The sequence below is a fragment of the Halichoeres trimaculatus genome, unplaced genomic scaffold, assembly GCF_033239565.1.
Source record: "Halichoeres trimaculatus isolate MK-OKI-2021-1 unplaced genomic scaffold, fHalTri1.1 fHalTri1_scaffold_2, whole genome shotgun sequence".
NCBI classification, from domain to species: Eukaryota; Metazoa; Chordata; class Actinopteri; order Labriformes; family Labridae; genus Halichoeres; species Halichoeres trimaculatus.
The window spans coordinates 24,992,641-25,011,862 of NW_027437180.1; the positions used below are offsets into that span (position 1 = coordinate 24,992,641).

The window sequence follows — 19,222 nt, forward strand, 5'->3', positions numbered from 1 at the left end:
ATCTTTCGAAGGGCAAATGTCTGTAACTGAATCCATATGGAAACTTAGTTGATTTGAACGGAGTCCCAGTGTGTCGTGTTGGAAAGTCACCTGAGCGGCACACCTGCCACTAAGCTGAATAGACTCAAATCCCTACTGCGCATGCTCCATTTACTCAAGGGCTACACTGTCATGGCGGTAGCGAGCTGAAGCTACCGGGGTATATGAGGAAGAGAATGCGGCGCAGCTTGGTTAACGGTGACATTTAAGCAAGTCTGAGGAGTTTGGCGGCGAGGACTGGGCGGACGTCAGTCCTCTGTCGACTTCCACCGGGGCTGCAGACGGACTTGCCCCCCTTTCCCTGAGAGTTTCTGCCTCTGCCAGGCACGCTACCTGTCAAGTGTCCGTTGACTCACTGACAATAGCAACTTCCAGCGCTGTACGGAGGTATTGAAAGTCGCCGTATCCTCGTTTGCCTTTTGACCGACAAGAGGAGAAAACAGGATAAGGACGAGCCCTCTTTCTTCCCTTTCTCTCCTGCATACCTGCAGCTCACTTCCAAACGGCTTTTACCAATATTAATCCATCCGTCTGCTATCAAGTTACGGAGCAGGAGAGAGGAGTAGTTCACGTGAAGTGACATTTCCAGTCTCGGCGGTGAGAACGTCTCGCAAATTCTCTTTGCTTCTTTGTGCCCACTTTCTTGTCTTTCGCTGAGCTGTTTTGAATGGGGAGGAAGACGTTTGGTTTGTGTGCCTGCAAACTGTCAACAACTCAGCTGAAGGGGAGATAGAGTCCTCTTTCTCCTCCGACATCGGCTGCACTGTCACCGTTGGGAGGTGAACAGGTGCCTTACCTGTGAACACCACCTGCCCCGTCCTTCCTTAGCAATGGCTAGCGAAGAGGCTGCAGGTGATGGACAGGAGGGGAGACCGGGAGCCATGGCGCTCAACCCGGCAGTGCCTATCAGGGGGATACGGATGAAATTTGCAGTCCTGGCTGGCCTGGTGGAAGTTGGGGAAGTTTCCAACCGAGACATCGTGGAGACTGTGTTCAACCTGGTAAGCTGATTATGAAAGATCAGGATAGGCCTTAGATAGCAGCACTGTCAGTCAGTTTAGTTACCTCACACGATCACACAGTGACATGTTAAAAGTCTGACATCACCCTCATCAGCATACAAAGGCGTTCATGATACCCCTATGCTGCATTCAATTGAAGTGCTATACTTTAGCATTAAACGGTTTAGTTTGACTTTATAGTGAGCTGCCCCAAATGGAAAGCACCATGAGTCACTTACTGAATGACTTTTTGTTGGTTGCACTTACTGCACTCATAGTGTCTTATACATATATATTTTGGGAAATGGCTCAGTCTGTTAAATCAGTGGTTCTCAAAAGGGGTTATGTGTACCCTTGGGGTTATGCGAGGGCACTCCTGGATGTATGCAAGATTCAAAAATGTATATTCAAATATTAGTAACCAAAAAAGAAAATCCTTTAACACCAGTTATTCAATCAATGTTTGAATCCAATAGAAGTTTAAGTTCATAAACTTAATATTATATCCAATACACACTCATAGTATCCAGTATTTTACACCCTTTTTCTAACCAAAAATGCTTTTCCCTTGTTAGGGGGTACTTGGCAGAAAGAAAAAAAACAATTCACAGGGGGTACATCACTGAAAAAAATTGAGAACCACTGTGTTAAAGTTCAAACAAAACAGGCTTATTTCAGTTTTTCTTGCTGCTTCTTCATTGAGGGTTTCTATATATACAAGGTGCAGAAGATACATTTTGATGAGTGAAAAATCACACTTCTCCTCACTTTTTAATTAAATAAGACATGAATAGTGATGTCAGCAGAATGATCATGGCAGAAAAGCTGTGGAAGCAAATCAGCTGGTGCCTCTCTTGACATATCCAGGTCAGTCAGTGTGTGTGTGCTCTTATCTGTCTCCTGCTACCTGTTGGCCACCCTAAAGTCCTTATCCAGCCCCGTCATGTCTGCAGCGCTGACCGAGTTGTAACTTTGCAGCACCTGCACATGAATGAATGAATGAAGCTGAACGCGGCAACAAGGAAGTTAAAGTGTGAAGGAGAGAGAGCATGTTACATTGGAGTTTGACTGGTTATAGAAAAGGGGGTGGGGGTGGGGAGGAAATGGGTGGGAGGAGAGATGAAGGTGGAACCTGCAGAACTGCTTTGTCACTGTGGCAACACAATAGAGTCCTTTTTCAGGAAAGGGGAGGCTCATCCTCCATGACTTCTAGTCCAGGAGTTTGCTCCAGCACCACCACGCTGCAGGCAGGGAGTTGTAGTAGAAAGTCTTTCTTATTTTGAAAACAAGGTCAAGAGATTCGACTGAAAGACCAGGTTTGAAAATGTGCACAGTGTTATCCTTGAGACATTTTGTGTAGCTTAATTTAAACCCTGATGGAAACTGTAAAAGTCACTCATGTATTTAAGACAATTTTCACGTCTTTTGTATCTATTTTTCTTCTGGCAAAGTCTTTCTCATAGTCCAAAAATAAGCTCCAGAAGCATCCAGGCTTATTTTTTGGACAGAAAAATCAGTGTGACTGCTCGTGTCCCTGGGACTGCATGTTAAGCACGGTCAGTGTCATTTTCGGGCTTTGGGAAATGGCAACACGCATTTCATTACACTCCTTCTCTCATGCCCTGGGCTCACCCTCCCCCTGGGTGATTGTTTGATTTACCAAACAGACCAGAGTTTCTCTTTTAGCCGCATCTCATTCACAGCTTTCTCACGGCTTGACTCCTGATATTTGTTTTTATAGAAAAAAAAACAAAACCCAAAACAATAAAGGTGAAAAAGGCAATTGGTAACATTTTTGAATTGGATATTAACACTATTTTAATAAAATCAGCTCTTTTGTTGGCTTTTTTTTCAACTAGGATATCTTAAGAGGTTCTAAGGATTGTTGTTTATCTATTTATTTCTCCCTACTGTTTTATTTGATCTGAATCAGCTGGAGTACTAACAGCTCAGATCAAATAAAAGTGGAAGGAAAATCGTGGAAACTTGAGAATAAATAGTTCAATTCAACTTTAAACATCTGCTGAGTAATAACTTAGAAATACGATTTTACAGTCATCTACTATTTTTAATTGAATGTATTGTAATGATTAAACATAAGCACACATTAGCTGTCGGTAGACACTTTGTGACCATAAACTAATGGAGTTGCATTTGTGTGTTTTACCAACGGGGACATAAAGAATGTTGTTTTAATGTGGTGATTGTTGACTCAGTTAACACAGATACCTACGCCTTAACCTGAACAACTCCAGCTTGATACCTAACCATACGCTTTAGTATAGTCAGTGAACTTTGTTCCTAACCCTAATCATCACTGGATTGTTTCTGGGAGGATCTTGGAATATCACACTTTATCACACTAACCATAGTTTGAGGCACTACACCTTAGCTGACAGCGAGTCATGGAGAGTGATCTGACTTTCTCCAGCTGTTTACGCTCACCTACACTTTTATCATCATTTATGTTTTATGATCTGACCTCTTCTCAGGTCTGTTTGGTGAGTATGAACAACTAAGCATCAACCCTTCACTTTTAATACAGAGCTAATTGAAGTTATTAGAAAGCTTTATGCGGTTTGCAGTAGGGATGCACGATATTATCGGCACAATATCGGTATCGGCTGATAAAAGCTTAAAAACACGTGTATCGGTATCGGCAGATATGAAAATTTCTGCTGATATGCACAGCCGATAAGGTGCTATTCAGTTAGGATTATTATTATTTTGCATCTGAAAAATAAGCTCCTTCAATAAAATGTAGCACTTCATTTATTTGCACTGCAGAGCTCTGTGTCTGTCACCAGGTTGTTACAGTAGCTCTGAAATAATCAAATGCAACTTGGTTATGTTTAAAAATGCATTGTACATTTAAAGTTCATGTGATCTAAAGAAATTATTTTTCTGTATTTCAATACTGAATGTCTTGAGTTTGAAAAAATAATACATTTCTTATTTATGGTAAAGTCAAATGTTTTTTGTCTTGTTGTATGTGTGTTTCTTAAACAAATACAACCGTCACAATAAGAGTAACATATAAATTCCAGTACAGGATAGACTTAGCTTCTTTACAGTGAAAAAAACAAACTTGTGATTATCGGTATTGGCCAAAAGGGGTTTCGATATATCGGCATATCGGATATCGGCAAAAATCCAATATCGTGCATCCCTAGTTTGCAGCACCCCAAAGTTCTATTTTTTATCCTTTTTAAAACAAAATTTAACTTTTGGTTATTCTAATTTTAAAAAACATAGGTTTAAATCACTATTCAGCAAAAGTTAACCATGGGCTGCTTAGATGTGGTAGTAAAAAGTTTATGATGCACATTTTTAAAAACTTTTTGCCCTTAAAAGAAGCAATTAGCAGTACACTTGATACTGAGTGGAGGGACTAATAATAATGTGAAAGGGCTACTTCCAATTCCACTGAGAACCAGCGCCCTACTTCACTGCCTTCTGCAGCTCTCTACCACTAATATCCTGACAAAGAGCTTGTCATTTCTAAAAAAAAAAACACAATAAAGTACTGGTTAAATTACAACAACAACAATAACAACAATAAAACAAGGGTTAGGATAAAAAAAAAAAAAAATTGGACTAAAACCTCTCGCCCACAAGATAAGCCAAACTGATTTACAGTCTCCTTCCTTCCTGAGCGAGAAAAGCCGAGCATGTAGTGAACCACTGAGGCCTGTTTCTGGCTGCCTGTCAGAATTCAAGTCCAATGGTCACTGGATTTCAGCACTCCTCAGGTGTGCCAGCTCTTCAGGGAATATCTGGAATTCTTGGGCCTGGTCAATATTTGACTTTGTTCACCACTTGATGGTTAATGTTGCTTTTTGAAGGCAGCTAGCTTGCATTTAGTGTGTTTGAACCACAGTGCTGTAAGTGTCAGGCAACAGTTTTCACAGGAAGCAGCATTGTGTTGGCTTTCTTGGTCTAGCTAACCAAAACAATATCCTGAATGCTGCAAAGAGCTGCAGAGCGCTCTGCTCTGATGTCAGGCTGTGAGGTGAGGTTAGCTGCAGGTATCATCAGCAGGCAGCAAGTTTATGCAAAGGCATTCTGCAGACTTAATATGTGATTACAAGTGATAACATATTTCTCCTTCTCTTATTGCACAATAGTTAGGTAATAAACATTGAATATTAATTATTGATTTAAAATCAAAGGTCAAATAGCTCATGACACTATTATTTCATCTTAAAAAATCATTTTATTATGTTTTTTACCATTGATTACTGAGGCCTGTACACACATAGCTAGGTATTTTCAAAAACTAGGCCCCTCATTTGGTTTTCAATCTGCATGTGGCAGTATTTGTTAGATGTGAACCCCGTGCCAGCCAATTAAAATGAACCCCCGTCATTTAGCTGTGACGTTTGCGAATCAAAAACTCAGCCTGTGACTGACTGGTGAAAAAATCTCTGAAGATGACCTCATGACGACTCCTCTGTGAGGTGACACAGGAGCTGGCTGAGTTTGAGCTGTGGAATTGGCTTCAGTAGAAAGCGAGGTCACACAGTCTGCTGCTGGATTTCTGACAGCAGTGGCAACCAAAGCTGTCAGTACTCATGGTTGTCCCCTCAGCGTTTAAACAGGACATGAAGACAAAGGTTGTTTTTCATCTCACTGCAGGGAGGAATGACAGGTTAAGCTCTTTTGTTGTAACTTTTTGTGGCTCATCATCTTATCTGAAACATTTTCTTTATTGCTTCTTTATTGTTTAACTTTTGCCTCAGCTCACCTGGATGAAAGTCATTCGGGAGCCGCAAAATCTACTTTATCTTCAAATTAAGACAAAAAAAGTGTATAATCAGGTGAATAATTATCTAAACAAGAAGTTTTTGTGTTTATAAATTTGTACATGTGATTTCTTAGTTTTTTATTTTATTTATTTAATTTATTTTTTAATAAATTTGCAAATTTAAGAAAAAAATGGAATTTGTAGTGTCATAGATTTTATAAATTATGTAAATTGAAAAAAATATTTTTTAAAAAGTTGCAAAATAAGAAATGAATTTAAAAAATGTGCAAAATTTCAAAGAAATTGATGAAATGTCATAAATTTGCAAAAAACAAAAAAAACCCAAATAATGCAATTTCAAAATTTTGCTTAATTTCCCAAAATTGTAAAAACTTTCTAAAATTGCAAAAAAGAGGGATTTATATAAAAAATCACAATTTGCAAAATCTTTAAAAAATGTGGAATTCTTTTTCTTAATTTGCAAAAATGTCAAAAAAAAAAAAACTTATAAAAAAAAACATTAAAGATACTACAAAAAAATAAAAAAAAATTAAAGCTTTGTTTCAAGAGGTGATGCATTTGTAGTCCAAATTTTATATTGTGATTTTACTTAGTGTTTGTGTTGTTATCTGTAAAATAATAAAAGCCCTTTATTTTGATAATATTTTTAAAGCTACAAGGAGCCACTGCAAAGGAGTGAAAGAGTCACAGGTTGAAGACCCCTGGTTTAACTGTTAGGAAAACAACAATCTGACGCATCAAATGTATCCAATGTTCTCATTTAAGGTGTATTTCTGAAGCTGAAGATCCACAGCATTGTTTGTGTTTGCCTCCTTATTTATCTCATGTGCTAATGTTGACACAGAGGATCCTCCTTTGGGGTTGGCCGTCTAACGTGAAGCTCACGGTTCCAAACTGCACCTTCCCTGTATTTCTTTAAATAGTCTGCTCACTACCTTTCTCACAAACCACTGCAGGGGAGAACCATGCATGTTAGTTTTGCTTTGGAATGATTATGTATCAGGTTGTCAAATCTTGAAAATTGATTTCACAGCCTCTACTTCTTGGTATCGGTAGATGTGATCTATTTCTGCCTTTAACCAGCGTGGAGCTAATAATAACTGTGGTTTTGATGGTGAGATAAGCTACACAGCCCCTAGGGATCAGTCAAATTTTCATACGGGTGTTGCAGTCAGATTTGGCAGGTTTGAAAACCTTTCAAAGATGTTTCCTGTAACACGTTTCCACTGAGAATGTTAATATCTGTCCCTGGGGATAGTTTGGTTGTTAATGGCAGGATGTTTTGTGCTTTATGAACTGTGTTTACTTCTCTATCTAATCCTCCTGATTCAGCTGTTTTCTTCCTTTTTTTACATAATAAGAGGCATTTTTTAATCAGCAATCCCAATTACAGGGCAGCAACTACCGATTCTTTTCATTGTCAGTTAATCTGTTGATTGTGTTCTTGAGGAATTAAATTCTTCTAGTTGCTTCAAGTGTCAGAAAATTGTGAAAGATGTTAATTAGTATTTCCCAAAGACAATGGTGGCTCCCTCAAATGTCTGGATGTGTGCACAGCCTCTTCTTTTCAGTTAAATGTCACTGTGTAGCAAAGTATCATGGAAATGTTTGCATCATACTTTCTAGTTCTTTAAAAAAGACTCTTACCACTGATTTAATCCCTGATAACTGTTTATTGATAACGTATTTGACAATGATAAACTGCTGAAAATCCTTTCTGCAGTAACATTGGCGTTTCAACCCTGTGGCTCAAGATGGCACAGTTCCCTGATGTGCACATGATGCACACAGGAATGCAAAACAGACACACACAGATACACAAACGGTCGCACACAATAACAAAAGTGGTAGGGGAGTGTGGGCGATCCTTGTCCTCTCTCCAGGCATGCTTTGCCCTCCCTGACTGTAACAAAGAGCTCTCTAATCTGACACATGAATGAAACTCTATCTGCTCCTCTCTGTCGTCGGTCCCATTAGCCCAAATCCACCATCACACCTTTGCCTCTCGTCCCCCCTGCGGTTTGTAGCACTCAAAAGCAGATTTTCTGCATAAGTGGACTGCTTTGTTAACATAAAATGTGTGATTTCTATTTTTAACAGTTGCTTTCATGTTTCTTGTATCTTTAGCGGACCTTTTGAGTTTCCTGGAAAATGGTGTTTTTAAAGGTAGAAGCTAGGACCTGATGAGTTACCACCTTTCTACCACTTTTTATCTGAGAAAGAATGGAAAAGATATTGTTTTGAAAATCTAGAGAGATATTGTGAAAAATTTCATGTAAAACTAGCATCTTTGATAACACACTAGCTATTATTATTACAGTACTGCTTACTGTCTGTTTTTTCAGTTGCTGGTCATGAAGGTGCGATAGACTTTATAAAACAATGATGTTGTTGCTGTGATATTGTCCACTGGCTTGTGAAGAGATGGTTTTGAAATCAAGCTATGGCAGGACCTTTGGCCAACTGTCAAACAGCCACAGTTTTCCCACTGGTCAGTCAACAACAATAAATAATTAAATTTTTCAACCCGTCTTGATAAAAAGAACTGCATTGTTTCATGAAACATAATGGAGATTATTTTTCTTCTTTCTTTCCACATTAGCTTCTTTTTTAAAGTGATACTCCGGGATGGAACAAGTTGGGCCCTATCACAAGGTTTAGGGCAGAAATTACCCCTACAGCAGTGTTTTTGTGCAGCAGAAGCCCAGAGCGCTCGCACCAAAGACCCCCTCCCTGCTCTCTGCCGGTTTCCTCTGCACTCAGATGGGGCCAATTTTTACTCGACCAAAAACACAAATAAACGGACTCCCACCGAAAAGATCTGATATCGGTCTGCATTCACGCTTTATTTAGAGAATTTTCAGCGCGTTACTTTCACACAAAAACACAGCTAAATAAGGCTCTAGTTCTCAACTTGTTCCATCCTGGAGTATCACTTTAAGGCCTGAGGTTGTGGCTTGGAAGGTTGCTTGCTGAAATGACAACAGTTAGTCTTAGTTTTCATTTATTTAGTGTGGGACTTGACCATAGACTGTATAATATAAGGATGTCATCTCTGCGACATCACCTGTCTGCTCCTGACACAGAGTATTGTAGCCAATCAAATGCTGACTCAAGGGGCGGGCTTTGAGCCTCCTTACTAACAACTATGGGGCACCAGACCTGTCATTCACATGAGCTGACCCTCTGATTGGGCATATTCACGATCTGAGTATTATTCCAAACCGCTAAGTTAGAAAAAAACTCAGCCCCTGTCCCTTTACAGAAACGAGTGATTCAGACCCAAGGTGTTTTTTGTACCATGCTGTAAATAGTTTTTTTTAAAGCCATAAAAGTTTGTATTTTTTGGCTTGGTGTGGTTATCGGTCTTTCTGTGGCCAGCTTCGAGCTAACAGTGAACGACCCACAGCTTTGAGCACTTCTGCATAGACCCAAATCTGAGGAACTTTACAAGATTTGCCATGTCATCCTTTCTTTAGCTGACATCTTGCAGTTACAGCACAGTGAGACATTGTTTGGTGGGTGCGTGAGTTTGACCAGCCAGACAGCGGGCGGTTTGGCTTGAACTGGTTCTTCATGGCCAGTACAGACTGTTGTTAGCTGGTTTTCTCTTCATTGTATTGTTATTTAGCCCCCCAGCAGATCAGATTATGCACCTATCCCGCCTCCCCACCTGCTGTGTGCTAACAAACACTCACATGGCCTCAGGGTTCAGGAGTGTTTGTAAGAGATGTGTGTCAACACACAGGGACTGAAATGGCTCACTATGATATTTGCTTGAGAAACAGTTTTCTGGTGCCTCTTGTAGTCTAAATCTACAGTTTATGATTATTAGCTGCACTGTTCTAAACATCCTATACTCCATCATTTTCACTTCTTTCTGGTATCATACCTGTTATAAAAATGATCTGTGCTGATAATTGGGGCTTGACTGCCTTTAAGTATTGCTCTGTGTGCAGTGTGTCTGACCTAGGGACAGCTGGCTTGTCTCACTGTTTTTCTGTGACACTGCACAGCACGATCAGTTAACCAATAAGCATGGGTGTGATTATTAATTTGTTGAATTGGATTCACTTATTTTCAGACTAATTGTCTTGTTCTCTGTTTGTACGATAAGTGGTTTGTGTGTGTTGTTAGTTAATGTGAAAACAGATTAACAAGCTTTGACCAGCCTTGTGTAGAGGACTTAAAACAACAACAAAACAAATCTGTTGTTTACTTGGAGATGTCTCTTTAAAAGCTGTTATAATAAAAACTACCATTCTGAAGCTACGAATATCTGAGAAAGACTAAAACTTGTGCTGTTATAGTGTTTATAAATCGGTGGTTTATTCCTCTGGATTGGCTTTCATAAGAGTACAGAAACACATTTTCCACTTGGGTAATTACTGTAAACAAACAGCAGATCAAATCTCTTTTTCAAAACATTCAACTTTAATTCATGTTTTAAACACGGTCATGCTGCTGAGTGTTAGCGATGGATTAACCAGTCACAAGTCATTTCTCTGAGTCTGTCATTGCAGCAGCCTGTTTTTCGGAAACACGCCAGAGTGAAATCTACTTTTTGGCCTACATTTCTTCTCTTATTGTTTCTGCTGTAAACAGTGCCAGCTCTCACAAGCAGCTGAACAGAGAGCTATGTCTGAGGACGCTGGGAAAACAGGAACTGTTGATGTAGCCACAGTCCGGTCACAGGGTCAGTAAGAGACCATTCGATTTAATATTTGTTTGTAGTGTTTCTTTGTGCTTCTCAGGAGAGAGCTGAGGTTGGTTCACCAGATTAGAAAAGCACTGATGTGAGTCATACACCTTTGTTGGGGTACCTGTGAAAGAAAAGGAAGAGTCCTAAAAAAGCTTTTAAAGTGAGACCTGTGGGTCGTCCAGAGTACAAGGAACACTGGCTCTGAAAAGGAGTGTTTACTCTTTGGAAGGACATATAAAAATACCCAGTGCAGAAAAAATATCTGTACAGATGCCAGAAAGTTCAAGTTAGGAAATATTTTCTTTATCATTAGTATTGAACAGGCTGTGTTGTGTGATGCATGTGCATGTTATTTATTTAAAACCAATCAGCACACTATGTGCACTGGCTTGGTAAGTAGATATCTTGATTTGCTACTATTGAACTTATGTGGGTATGTGTTAGGCAAAAAGTGAACATTTTACCTAACCATTTTACCTAGCCCCCCCGGTGTTATTGATTTAAGTTGATTTATCTTTAACAGAACTATCCTGGGATGTATAATTTGGACTCTAGAGGAGATAAAAACTTATGTGTGGACAGTGGAGCTTTTCTTGAAGGGACACAATGGGCTCTAATTGAGTGGCGCAGCGCAGGGGGCGCAAGCCTGGCGCACCTTGCGCAGTGTTAATTTCGTGCGGCGAATCACCATGCACTGCCAGTTTGACAATTTGGTAGACCGTCTGCGCAGAGATGGATGTGACAGCGCGCCAGAAAGAGTTGACGGCGCACCAGGGGGAGGTGTCAGCAGATTCATGTTGGCGCAGTGACAAAAAAACAGTGCAGAAAGTACGCTGAAAGCTCGCCAGCTCCAACCTGGTCTATCCTCGGCACAAAGCGGAGCGCACCCTCTGCAGCTGTAATTTGGTGACAGGCGCACATGTGCGCACATGTCAACAAAGCCTCAGAGGCAGGTTTCCAGAGTGTCAGGCACATTTTAATGCAATAAACAATGACAGTAATTACTATTTAATATAACCGTCTGAATCAGCATATACATTTGTATGTATATTAACTGTCCCGTCACATCTGATGTCAGATTAAAGCCGTTTGTCAAAATGGAAAGTTAACCTGACGGCAGCTGGAAGTTTGATGCACATCTTACTATTAAACAATAAACAGCCTTAACATCGGATACTGAGTATATCTGGCTTCTCTCATTTCATTTAATTCAAAGAAAAGAGGGAGAGAAAAGACGAAGTAAAAAGAGACAAAATAAATGTATGTCACTCAGGATTTACGGTGATTTCCCATATTACTCTGTTTTAGTCTTTATTTTTGACGTGATCTGAAAAGATGGAGTACATTATTGTAAGGAGGATGAGGTGGAGACACCGGGAGAGTATACAGTTTATCAACAAAGGTTCTGCTATTTGGCGATGACAAACCAGGAGCCCTCTCGGCGCGGTGAAGGCTGGCGCAGGGCAGGTGCGCCTGCGCTTGCACCTGGTCTACGAAATTAGAACCCCTCGTTGTGACTACTGTGCTCCTTGCTTTCCCTTTTATTAGTTACCTGCTATGTTGAGAGAAAATTTCCTGCTAGTTATCATGAGCCACATAAAAGACAGTGGTTTGAATTTCCTTCTCCACTGCAGCCTGTGTGTGTTTTGAACTGAGTTTTAGGAGCCATAACTATCTATGAAAGAGTCTTTTTAACACTTCTTCCCTTTTATGACCTACAAAAGCAAAGACCAGCAGTAAATGTACTGACTCCATCCATGTTGCTATGTTTATGCCTTTACTTTCTCTTGACTGGATTGGGAGATAAGATGTACTATTTGTCCACAGGGGGCGCTACAATCAACACAAAATCAAAGCTCCTCCCAGCTGTTTTGCTACAACACTACCTGATACATTCAAACTTAAACTGACATAACCTTGCCCCGTACGGCTTTGTGTTGTCGTATTTAGATTCAGTAAACACACACACACACACTAATTACACCTCCCGTGACTTTGGATGATCCCTTCCCTCAGACACCCATCAGTGTTTAAGCTGCTTGTTAAAGCCAATGCAGGAGGTCAAACTGGGACTGAATTCATTTCTCCTCACTCCTCTGGCTGAGCAGCACATCTGTCCATGAAGAGTTGTTATTCCTTTAGTCCATCCACTGTGTACTGCATGGTCTCTCAAAACTTGAAGTCAGCACCAGTTTTCGTCCTACATTTTCATTATTTTTAATTAATATTGATGTTATGTATAGGCTGTGACAGGGACACAGGGAATGGATAACTTTAACTGTAAAATATAAAACAATATTTCCTTTTGTGGGCAGATAACCTGTCTGCCCAACATGTCATGGATCCTGTCATGCACGACAATGTTTCATCTAAAAACGCTAAAACCCAGCAAAAATGCATTGGAAATAATCTGCATTTACACAGAAAATCTGAGGGACTTAAAACGCTGTAGTAAGCATGCCAGGCCTGTAGTTGGCGCTATAACTGTCTTGTCCAGAAGCCGCTTTTGGGAGATCTCCACCAAAGTAGAGTTAAGCCAATTATCTGGTGTATTGTGAATACCAAGTGCAGTGGAACAAGAGATGCACATTTTGTTGAAAAAGTCAGCAGATTCAGCAGATTCAGCAGCACAAACACATCACGGTAGTCCATGACGATCGTAACAACGGTGCTGTTCTACTGTTGTAATTGCTTGCACAAAGCGAAGTGTGACATCAGCGTTTCCACTGAAAACGCCAACTCTACGGCAACAATGTTGGCAGCGTTTCAGAAAAATTCCACTCTGGAGGCTGTTTCCAAAAGTTTGCGTTTTCAGTTGGCTAAAATTAACCTTGCAGAGCAGACGGACCTGCCTGATTCAGTTTCTGAACTCCTGCAGGTCCATCTTGCCATGCTCCAATGACCAACGATTTCACTGGGCTAAATTCGAAGCGGCCCAATCAGGGAAGAGAGGCGGGAGCTGTGGGACCAGTGTAAGTGACGAGAAGACGTGACGCCAGCAGACTTTCGTACTTGTCAGCGTTCCTTTGATTCTTAAGTTAAATTTATAAAAACGGAAGCTGTCGTCTAACGCCTTATTCACAGCTGTTTCTCGTGATTCAGTAGTTGTTCATCTATTGTTTCTTAGAAGCATCGGCTCACATAAACTACGTTATACTGTGGCTTGATGTGGATTGGTCCGTGGTGAGCGTGTTAATCAGAACGGTCGTCCAGTCACCAGCTGCAGATTTTTTTAAAGTCCCGCCTCTGAAAACAAATCGGAAGAGCTGCTACCCAGATGGACTAGCGAAATATTTCCGTGGCGGATATATGAAACCGTTCGTCTGGCGTGTCAGGTTAGGCTGAAATGCCGTTTCCGTGTAAATGCGAGGCAGAAACGCAACAATACTTTTGCGTTTCACTCCAAAACTGATGTCGCGTAAACTGCCCCTTGGGCTTCTGGGAAATAATGTGAATGTGATCAATTTATCTTATCATTATCTACAAACATTAAAACACTTATCTTTAAAGTTCCAAAAGTGTGTGAAGTTACAGTGCAGGAACACACACACACACACACCAGTCAAACACAGTAACTGGTGTCAGCAGACTGTGCCAGCATTGTGGTAAAATTGACATGTTGGAAGACACCAGCAGAGCTTTTGGCTACCAGGAGGCAGTGTTAACCTCCTGGCCTGCTATCTTTTCTTCACAGCAGGGGGTGTAATGATATGCTAATGCTGCGTGCCTGCTGGCCAAGTCTCAGTGTTGACTGCTAAAAGAGATGTGAATATTAATAATCTGAAATGCTGCTCTTTTTGTGGAAGACGCATTACGTCAAAGCCTTAAGGTGTCGGCTCACCTTGGCCCCTGTGGGGGAGATTTGTGAAGGGAAACCGTGAGATTGTTAAATAATTTCAACAAAATTTCCAACAGGTTTAATGCAGAGATCTTGTTTTAAAGCGCTGTTGTCAGTAAGCTCTGGTCTGTAAAAAGAGAATTACTACACTTTAACACGCCTCAGCATTGTAACTTGATACATTCAGCCATGATTCACTTGAGCTGTAACTCAGTAAGGTGCATGTCTGCACTTAAACCACTGAGATTTTCACCTTTTTCCATCCTTTGATAAAACTTCCACTGGAGGTCAGGGTGATGTGATGTGAGAAAGGGTAAATTCAGGAAATTCACCTTAATGTGAGGGGGGTGGTGACGCCAGTATCAAGTTACCAATGTGATCTTATTGCACGTAACAGAGCTGCTTTATACTCCTTCCTGCTTGCCAGCATTTTTCTTTGAGCTTCTGTCATGACACTGTGGATATGTCTAAAAATAGCTGAATAATAGCTGGATTACACAGTGATTTTTTTTTCTATCATTGTGACAAAAGTATGACAGAAGCAGAGAATGAAGGATGCCAAAGCCCTGTTTGCTAACGTGCTGACATGCCCTTAGCTCTTTGCTCACATGGATAGGTGCTGATGCTATCCAGCTATGTTTTTCTGCAAACAAATCAGCCCTTGTCTCACAGAACTGTTGCTGAACACTAACACAGTTGTGACCATTTAGGAGAAATAAATGCAAATGCTTGAGCTGCAGCCGAGCGGTGACTTATTCCTTTGTTTTGACAATGGGCTGGGTTGCATTATTCCACTGTTATTAAGGAGCTATCTGTTTTCCTTCAGTCTTAATTTGTTTGTTCAAACATTACTGTGCTTATTCCTAAACTATAACTGTGAGATTGCACAGTGGTGTTGAAATTTGGAAGTAATCGCATTGGTTAACAAAGAACACACTTTTTGATTTCAACCACATGCAGGATTTATTGACAGGCCTACAATATGTGTAGATATTGTTAGAGCTAGGGCTGCAGCTATCGAATATTTTAGTATTCCAGTATTCTACTGAAAATCCCATCAATTAATCGAGTAATCGGATAAAATACATTTTTGTTTAGTTAAAGAGCAGTTATTTTTCAAATGAAATTTTTTCTATTTAAGAAATATTATTTTCTGATACAGCATGTCAATAAGAGCACTTGCTTTGGTAGCTCCAAAATTTGTGAAAACACTTGAACACATTTTTTGTGCCTTGTACATCTCATCAAATGTTGCGGACCCAAATGGCACCCGTTTTGTAGAATGACCCATTAGTCTCCAAACTCCAGAAAAGAAGCTAGATTTGTTGCTAGTTGCTATTTTGTATAAGAGGTAGCTTGAGGGGTCTGAAAACTGTCTTAATATGGCCTCAGCTCTATTTGAAATACCACTCTTTGATCTTTCTTAAAATTAAACGATTCCTTGAGGCGGAGAAAATTACTCGAGTATTTTTTGTAATCGAGTACCTCAAATCATTCGAGGAATCGTTTCAACTCTAGTTAGAGCACATGCTACTAAAGTCTAATAGCCTGATCAGACTTGATATTCAAAGCAAAAAAAAAAGAATTCACAAAGGCATCAAGCCCGTGTCTTTACTTCACCTGCACACTTCTGGAGCTCTCCAGTGAGCAATCGTGCTGACCCTCATCTGCCGTCTCTACCCTTGGCCTCCTTTCACACATTCACACACTGCATCAGCAGCTCATCTGTTGTCAAGGTCTGCAATCCAACCTGCAGGACAAACAAGCAACACAAAGGAGAAGCATCCCATAATCTTGCAATCAAATAGAAGATGAAATTAAAAGTTTCAAAAGTTCAGTACCTGTTAGGAGAGGATTTCTGACCATTGTGTCCAAACCATCTTAAACAGCTTAATACAGTAACCTTATCTGTGCTGCAGGGGTGGGAGAAAAAGTCGAAAATCGATTTTTCGTTTGACTATATCAAAATCATAACAATTCTAAAAACATTTTGACACAAGTTAAACATTCTTTAAAGATGTCTCTTTCACCAAATAATGTACTTTCTCTTCTGCATTGCGTCAGTTGCTCAGCCACCACACAAACAAACACACACACACACACAAAGTGGAACTGTTCTCTCTGTGAGTGACATTGAATGCTGTAGTGTCGGCCACTAAATTTGAAATTCGATTTGAAAAACAAGCACAGTTTTGGTTCTTTCCTTGCAGATAAAAGCTATGTTGTCATTATTCTGATTTGAGTGACATGATTCTGGTTCTCATGTGTTGGTTTCTATACAACAAGGTGTCTTTAGTTTACTCAGTTAACATGACTTTTAAACAGTCAGTAGTTACTTTTTAGCTTTTGCATCCACTCAAAAAGAAGTTACTCAGAACATAGTTTTAAAGACTTTTTGTAAGCTAGAATGTTAAAATGATTAAGCCTGAAGCTGAACTTATGCCTGATCATTGAACGTTCCTGGAGCCTGCATTGCAAGATTTAACTTTCACTTAAAACCCAAAGATTGAGAAATGATTAACCGGAGTGGTCAGACTGTTAACTCTGGTTTTACACACGAATGAGCATTGCTATAAAATCCATGGTGTAAAGCATTAGTTTCAAAGTCACTCACTGTTGATGACAAGCTTTCATACCACTGCACTGTTGTAGAAACTTGAAGTATTATAATGACAACAGATTCGAAAGAGATTGCGATAATATAAGCTCTTTAAAAGATCATCATCTATTTTAATGCATTTCCCCTAAGTACCAAACCCTGCTTCAGGAAGAAGGTGAGAAGAGGTTGTGGAGGATGAAGAAGTGTGCAGTCTAAATTAATGAGCCTGTTTTTGGTGTAGGGGTGAGTTGAAGGCTGCGCAATACACACCCAGATATTTGATCATCTGCCAGAACCACAGAGTTGTACCATTCCTTCTTTATCCAAAGCAGAAGAAACAGAAAAGTTAAGATGTACTTTCTCAGTATTCATGAGGATACTCGATAACATGTATGACAGTTTTCAAAGAGCTGTTTTGTCTTGTGATCCAGATCCAAACCAAACTTGTTTTCTCACTAATGATCAGACTCTTTCATGTGGGCTGTACCAGGGACTGAGTGTTTCTCATATTTCACTGAGATACATGACAGCTGGAAATAATCACTTTCTTTTAGTTGTTACTCAGGATTGGCAGTGTTTCTGTGGTGATTATTTCATGATTCTTCTTCTGCGTGTCTTGAGTAAACTCATCATGTATGGTGTTTTTTCAGTTAGCTGTTTCAGTGCTATCAACATCTCGGAACACCAACTAACAGACAACCACTCAGCGTTAATTTTAAAAGTTTCAGTGGGTTGTGGGGATGTCCCAATACAGATTTTTTGACTTACGATTTAATATGTTTTGCTGCTACCGATCCAATACCGATCCAATACTGATCTGATACCTTTTTCTGATAAATCCCGTATTCCTGGGTTGTTTGTGGAACTTCACAGTGGCTGTCAGTTTGGTATCTCAAATTGCAGATGATTCATTGCACTATCCCAAAATCATTAAAGGGGACATATCATGCTTGTTTCTCCTTTTCACTATGCCAGACTAGGATGCCTGTAAAGCATTTCTGCCCTCAGTACAAGTCATTTAGTTCCTTCATTGCCCCACAATAGCGTTCTCAATATCCTCATTTTAGACCATTCTGAAGATCTCGTAGAAACGCTCCGTTTCGAGAATGACCTCCAGTAACCTCGCAACGTCACAGCCCTTTGTGCTCTGATTGGTCAGTTCTATCAGAGGGGCGGAGGGGGTAGAGCCAAGGGGCGGTTTTTGCAGCATGGCAGTATTTACAAAATCGCCATATTGGATGGGGCAGACAGACCGAGCAAGTTTGCCAAAACTTCCCTGTAAGGCATTGATAGCACTAATAAAATGGCAGAGTGTTGGATACGTCCTTTTGTATTGGACCCCGAGTCAGACCAGGACGGTTCTGCAGCTCAGGAGGAAGAAAATCCACCTCGACACAGATCATCTCAGGACGCCTCAGTGTGGTGAGTCAAACCGGTACTGTAACATGTATAGTTTATACGTGGAAATATAGGCAGACTTCACCAATAAACTATTTCTATAACAGGGCTCCATCCTGCTCCTTTACTTTTCTCTGTCTGTTTTATCCATCATGCTGAAAGTGCAGTCTAAAGATCGCCTCTACCGTCAATTCGTCGCTATGTTATTACCGCAGCATTATTGTGGTCCAGGTTCACAGTGCATGTCAGAACAAGCATGCAAATATCACAGTCTCACAAGTACTACGACATCTGCTAAAACTACAGTGTTTTAACCGCTAATTCACCATGTAAAGCCGAGCTGCTCAGCAGAGCAGAGTCCCTGCATCCAGCACTCAGTCGGCTCTTAGTGGGTGTATCCCTCGGTGGTGGTTGTGTGACTAACTGACATCACAGAGGAGGAGCTGCTTTATCAGATTACTCCAATGAAAAGAAAGGTACCTCGTGTCGTCATGAAGGTCGAAATCTCGCGGCCAAATGGCAATGACCTAATATCAGAGGCATCAAATCTCGTTCTAGGATGTCAGAAAAAATACAATATCTCATTTTTTGAAAATTCAGGGGGTGAAAGGTCTCGTTTTCAAATTTATTATATTATATGTAAGTATTAAATCAGGGATCAGCATAATATGTCCCCTTTAAGTTAGAAAAAATTTTGGCTCCCCCAACCCAAAAGTGCTCACATCTTAAACATAAACATCAGAAAAAAATCCTATTATCTCTGATTTTTCAAGGCACAACCAGGGTTTTAATATGTTTTTAGATAATCACTGTTAGCTGCAATTTTTAAGTATTTTCATCAAGATCATTTTAAAAATCTTGTTTCACTTCAGATGGT

At 40.2% G+C, this 19,222-nt stretch overlaps 1 protein-coding gene across 5 annotated transcripts in view; it reads left to right on the forward strand.

Moving 5' to 3' along the window:
* Window positions 1-162: 162 nt before the first annotated feature.
* The window catches only part of lrba (LPS-responsive vesicle trafficking, beach and anchor containing), a 198,139-nt gene continuing 179,079 nt past the window's right edge, over window positions 163-19,222 (forward strand). For all 5 annotated transcript variants that reach the window (XM_074686425.1, XM_074686435.1, XM_074686454.1 and 2 more), the window contains exon 1: window positions 163-1,040. In XM_074686425.1, coding sequence (XP_074542526.1) covers window positions 870-1,040 — 171 coding nt within the window. In that variant the 5' untranslated portion in view covers window positions 163-869. The remainder of the gene's footprint in view (window positions 1,041-19,222) is intronic.